Source organism: Phyllostomus hastatus, unplaced genomic scaffold (assembly GCF_019186645.2).
Source record: "Phyllostomus hastatus isolate PE091 unplaced genomic scaffold, TTU_PhHast_1.1 phas_scaffold_760, whole genome shotgun sequence".
Classification (NCBI taxonomy): Eukaryota; Metazoa; Chordata; class Mammalia; order Chiroptera; family Phyllostomidae; genus Phyllostomus; species Phyllostomus hastatus.
The window spans coordinates 678,049-684,592 of NW_025334040.1; the positions used below are offsets into that span (position 1 = coordinate 678,049).

The window sequence follows — 6,544 nt, forward strand, 5'->3', positions numbered from 1 at the left end:
AAGCCAGTTCTGAATAAGATGTGTTCTCATGTATGATCACCCCTGTGAGCCAGAAAATGCATCTTAACATAGAGTTAAAAAATTCCTTTGAAATTCTGGTTGTACTTTTGACATCAAGTCATAATAATAATAGTTTAATATTTTAAATCTGTTTATTAGTGTTCCTGGATTTTTGAATGGTGATTGGAAAAAGATTGTTCCCTGAGGCGTTAATCTGACTGAATTTTAAGCAGAAATTCTCAGGAAGGATTTTAGACAAATAGCAGAGGAGGTACTTTTCAAACATTAATATGTATAAAAATCTCACGGAGGGCTTGTTAGAATGACAATCCTCGCAGCAAACACAGGTGTCTGTCTCTGTGGGTCTAGTCTGGGGAACTGCATTCCCAGCCAGCCTGAAGGTAAGGCTTCCACTTGAGTGGGAAACAACAAATGTATGTGGTCTGAGCATCAAATCAATGAGAGAAAACCTGTTACTGCCCTTTAAACAGAAGAGTCTTCCAGGGAGTAGAGGGATCTGAGACTCACTGATGGTTAATATATTTTGGAGTCCAGGTTCTTCCCAGCATCACCCTAGACAGAAGGGGAGACAGAAAACCCAGCCTTCACGGGGTCACACGGGGAGAAGGACACACCCTGGGAGACGGGAGGGGGCACATGGACATGAGGCACTGGAAGGAAACCAGGTCCATAAGGCAATCCCCATTCCGTGAAAACCATTTCCACCCTCTCTCCTTTCTTCTGCCTTTCATGGTTCAGCCCTTCTGAATTATGTGGAGGTTTTGGGTACACTTCCCCATGGGTTCACATCCCTGTGTAAGTACCAACACTAGTACCTGTATACAGAGCACAGTAATGATAGGCCTCACCCTCAGGCTGGGCCCCCATGATGGTGAGGACGACTTTGTTGCCAGTGAGGAATCCATAGAATTGATCAGGGACCCAGAATGTCCCTGGGTATGTTTGTGGTACATGAGCATGTGGACAGCCTTTCCTGGGGTCTGCTGGAACCATCTGGGGTACTTACCACTGGAGACTGACCCAGAGTTAGAGCTACAGGTGAGTGTGACTGTCCCAGCTGAAGACACTGAGAGTGACAGTTCCTGGGTCAGCACAGTCTAAGAATTCACACCTAACATCAACAGCAGAGAGGCAAGGATGGTATTAGGAAAAAAGGGTGCACCTCTGATCCCACTTTTATTTGCCCTCCACCTCCAAAAGAGAGTCTGTTTCTCTGACCTGAGCTGTAAGCCAGGAACCCGAGCAGGAGCACTATCCAGGCCATGGTGGGGACACTCAAGGACAGAGTCTCCACAGGTCCTGGACTGGAGGGTGGTGTCTTTGGGTCCTTATCATGTCTCCCAGGCCCATTAGGAGGAGGAGATGCTTCATGCAAATCAACTCCCCTCTCCTGTCCTGCCCAAATGTCACCCTGATGCACCCTGGGTGTCTTCTTGAAAGAGGTAGACGCTTGCTCCTCACACAGACCAATGACTGCACAGTAACTGAGACACCCTGTGTGCTGGGCAGCTGACATCATCCTCCCAATCAGCTTCCTCATGACTCTAGTGACCTTATTCCTGAGAGTCTTACCTGCAGTGGCTGAGGCTGAATGATGAGATGTGTGTGTTTACTTTTCGGCCCCAGCAGTCTAGTTCATTTCAAATCTAACCCTGATCCCGAGAACACCTTCTTCCTTCCTCAGTGAGAAAGAACTCTTTCTCTCTTCCTTGCAAAGGCTTAGTAGTTACTCCTTTCTCCTGAGTGAGTCCCTGGGACCATCAAAGTGCCTGAGTCTGGGGTAAAAAGAAGTTTCTACCTCTGACAACATCTTGTAACCTTCTCCAGTAGCAGCAGGGACCAGCCTTGGGCTTCACAATCACAGGGCTGCACCAGCAGCCTGGGAAGGGCAGACCACCTGTGCCCTGGGGAACCATGACTCTATGGGGTCTCTTCAGTGTAACTGCGGGTTCTGAGGAGCAAAGGTCAGAGTGTCACCATGAAATTATGAGACACCTGGCTATATCACATCTAACAAACTAAGAAGACACTTGTCTCATAATCAGAAATATAAAAAACCCAACACTCTGGAATAGAACATTTTAAGACTCATTTTCTCCACCTTATGCTGTGGAGCAGAAAGAATGGGCACAGTGGATAAGGGGTTTGTAATGGAAGGAAAATGATCAGGAAGGTGAAGTGTCTCAGGTGTCAGGTCCTGGCTGGTGTGGCTCAGTTGGTGGGAATGTGGCCCTGTGATGGAAAGGCTTGGGGTTCCATTCTCCTTTCCAGGTGTCAACGGGAGGAGACCAGCAATGTTTCTCTTTCCCATCATGTCTCTTTCTCTTTCTTCCTCTTTTTTAAAGCCCTGAACAATGTCCTTGGGTGAAGATAAAAACACAATTAAAATGTCTCAAGTACTTGGAAATGAGCAATTACACAACTGGTGTTTAGCATACTTGAAATAAAAATATGATTTAGTATTTATAGTGGAATTGCTATTAAATTTTTACTTTAATCAAATGTGTATGACTTTTTTCTTTCCTTTTGTATTTTATGAGAGTCCCAACTCTGTAAACATTAAATATTCATATTGAAATATTTTATGATTACATAACTATAGCTCTGATAGTGTAGAAAAATAAGTGATGTTATAGCTACAAAATATTCACATGAGGAGTATTAACACAAAAGCAAAAGAAAAAATGACAAAGCTGAAAACACAAACAACTTCCATTTTCCTAAGTCATTAGAATATATTGAAAAATAAGAAATAAAATAGTAAGAAGAAAACAACTGATATGATCAGAAAAAGGGCTAATGAAATTATAACACATTTCTTCATGAGTCCATTGGAGGCCATATTAGCAGTAAGGATCACTGGAATTCATTGCTCATACAGATGTCTTCAGGCGTTTTCCAGGCACCACGAGTCAGTTATTGTGTCCCATGAGGCAAATCCATGTGGAAGTTAGAAGCCCATAGATTTCTATGGAGTGATGAGGGTGGTTAGACTGGACGGGACACACACCAGGGGTGCCCCAGGAGCCCCTGTTGTTGGGAACAAGGAAATTAGGAACTAAATGTGACCTTAGTAAACAGGGACCACATTGTAGCTAAAAGGAACTAATAAGGGAGACAGAGTGCCGGATGAACTAATAAGGGAGACAGAGTGCCGGATGAACTAATAAGGGAGACAGAGTGCAGGGTGCAGTTAAAGCAAACATCCTACGTCGGGCAGATGCTCTCCCCTGGGTATGCTACATAAGCAATGCTTTGTTTAGTTTTAAAAACATGAATTTTACCCTGTTTCTTCGCGCGATCTCTGTAAGCAAATAGCTAACTGCCACATCAGCTTCTGTGATAACGCTTGCTTGCTTGCTTGTGCCAAAAACCCTATATAAGGACCTAACTATAAGCACTCAGGGCGACTCAGGTCTGCAGCCCTTATGGGTACTGTGTCTCCGGACACTCTGAGAGTTCGCCCCTGTGCAGGTTAAAACTTGGCCAATAAAATAACATCTTTGAAACCCTGAAAGTCTCCAAAATTTGTTCTCACGTTCGCTGGATGCTACACTGTCATAAAACAAGGTGACAGAGAAGCTCCTCCTGTAGGCACTGGGGGAGGTTTTCTCTCTGAGAGAACCTGCTGGCCTCTTCACAGCTGCTCTCCCACCCAGGTCCAACATCCTCCAGATTGCACATCCTCCAGATTACTATAAATGGAGCTGTCACTGTTTTTAAGAAGTTCTTCTTTTATATCTGGTGTAAGAAACCCTCTCACCTGTTACCCAGTCTGCCTTGAGCCTGATCAAGTTTATTTGCTAAGAACAACTTGCATTGAATCAGCATTCACTTTATAGGGTGTAGATCCAAAAGAATTGATATTTAACCAATATAACCTCAAAAAGGAGTAGAGAAGGGAGGATGACACTTAAGTTAAAAACAGAGAAAGCTAACAAGGATGGGTCTGTAAACCTGTCTTCACAGAGGGATCTCTGTATAGCTGAAGATCAGGAGCTCCTTCAGGGTGGAATCTTTGGGAACAAGAGAGAAACGCAGCTTCCTCACAGTGTCAGAGCTCAGGGACGAGGAGAACAGCCTGATCCAGGAACAGGGCAATGCCAGAAGTTGGTGGGCAGCCCCCCAGTCTCCCAGGTCACACAGGCTGGACTTCCTTGTCAAAGTCCTGGCAGCTCGAAGGGGTTCTGTATATTTGGGCACAGAGTGATTCTGTTTGTGTTGGGTACTAGTAAGGAAGGAGACATTTCACTGAACATCAAGGATAGATGAAGGTGAGAACCTGAGGCCTCATGGTTTCACAGTACTCATGACACCAGAGGCCAAAACCTCAGCTGGTATATGACAGAGTCAGGGGTACAGCCTTGATGAGACAGGATGCAGAGTGGACAGCAGGCTTTACCTCACTTCTCTGTGGAACTGCAGCCCTTTGGGTGGCAGGGCATTGTTCTGAGCTACATGACAGTGAGCCCATCAGGCTAGAGCCCAGAGCAGGTCCAAGAGGCCCTGTGCATACACCAAAAGGCAGACATGAGGGATGAACCCCTGAGGATCCATCATCTCTGCCCTAGTTCACAAGGTAGAGACTCTGCCTGGGAGCCCTGGGGACCATTCCAAGGTGACCCCCAATGCATCTGATGTACCTTGTACAGGAAAAGGAATCCTCATATCTGGGCTTCTCAAAAGCTTGAAAGGGTAAGTGAAAAATGCAAATATGGGAACCTTCTTGCTCCTGATATTCCTTATCCCACCCTGAACCGTGGATCTGGGAAAGCTCCAGTGGGGTGTGAGAGGAGAGGAGACCCCAGTCAGTGCCAGTGGGCTCAGGGAAGCTGTTCAGGGAATGCCACTCACAGGAGTCCCCATGCTCCCTGAGTGGTGTCAGCCATAAGGACATTCATCCATGGATCCACGTCCCCCAATTGTCCTTGGGTGGCCTCAGCATTTTTCCAGCAACTGTGGGTCATACCCCACTGATTCATGTTCCATACAGAAGGGTTTAGCCCCAGCCTGGAATTTACCTTGCAGAAACCCTCTTCCCATTGACTTAACAAGCAAAGGCTCAAGACGCAGACAGGGGTCCAGGGCAGCCATGACTTGCATCCTTGCACAGCATCTCACAGCTTAGTGCCTCATCCCTGGGACACTGTGTGCCATGGGAGCTCTGAGCAGTTCGGCCTGAAAGGGACAGGAAGGTCCCTGCTCAGAGCCCTGGCCCTGCAGAGTCTGTTCTGTGGTGACTGTCACCTGCTGGGATGTCCCCAGATCATAACAAAGATTAAACACAGAAAAGGCTCCATTGTCTCATCTCATGAGGCCGAGGGCAGCTCCTCAGGCCCCGGTTCCCACAGTGAACACAGGGCAGCTCTGCAGTGTCACCATGACCACTGTGTGTTCAGTTTGGCCTCTGTGTCCCTAAGACTCTAGACGTGGGATGGGAAACTGGGAGTAGACCCATCACAAACCAGAAGGTCCCCCGAACATAGTTTACATACACACAATTACTAACAAATGTTCCACTGTCTTGAAAGAAAACTGTGTTAGGCTGAGGTTTTTGTCCCACTTCCCCATCTGTGTGTGTCACTGTGAGGAGTACCACTGTACCCAGTCATACAGTAATAGTCGGCCTCGTCCTCAGGCTGCAGCCCAGAGATGGTCAGGAGCCCTGCATTGGCAGAGGTGTCTTTGGATCCAGAGAAGCGGCTGGGGACCCCGGAGCCCTGGTGCTTGCTTGAGTCTGAGTAGTAGTACAGCAGATACCTGGGAGGGCTCCCTGGCTTCTGTTGGTACCAGTATATGTAGTAGCTGCCAACACTGGAGCCACTGCTGAGGGTGCAGGTGAGTCTGGCTGTGGCTCCCGGAGATGCAGAGAGGGAGGACGGCTGAGTCAGCACAGGCTGGGAGAGGGAACCTGCAGAGACACAGACACTTATGGGTGATGACACAGGCACCGGGGTAAAGTTTATCAAGATTCTGAGCAAGAAGGGTGTAATATTGGGGGATTCCCAGCTATCCCAGGTCCATCCCTACCTGTGCAATGAGACAGGAGCACCAGGAGGAGAGGGGTCCAGGCCATGGTGCACACAGCCCCTGAGCCCACAGTGGGGCTGGGCTGCCCAAGCCTCCTTTTCTCCCCACCGTCTGCCAGGGGAGGGGCTGTTCATGCAAATGTGTGTCCACCCTGGGGCTGCCCAGCCCCTCCTTGAGCCCTGGTGCTGGAGCTCAGCTCACACTCCAAAGGGGGATGGAGTTTGTTTTCACCCCTTGGGACAACCCTGGGGGGAACCACCTGCTCATATCACAGGAAGGTCTTTGCTCAGGGGACTCTACAAGGTCAGAGCGAGAACAGCTGCTGAGTCCCCAGTCAGAAGCACAAGCCACACCCTGAGACCCAAGCTCCATTGAGTGAAGGCTCCTCAGTGAGCAGCTGTGAGGGTAACTCAGGACACTCCTGCAGCGGTCACAGGGCACACATCTCCACATGGCCCAAAGTCCTGGGACCCCAGCTGGTTCCTGCATCTCA

General features: G+C 48.2%; 1 gene segment (V, D, J or C); it reads right to left on the reverse strand.

Moving 5' to 3' along the window:
• Positions 1-5,496: 5,496 nt before the first annotated feature.
• LOC123810972 lies at positions 5,497-6,146 on the reverse strand. The segment is given in 2 exon segments: positions 5,497-5,932; positions 6,052-6,146. Coding segments are annotated over 2 exon segments (417 nt in total).
• Positions 6,147-6,544: the final 398 nt, after the last annotated feature.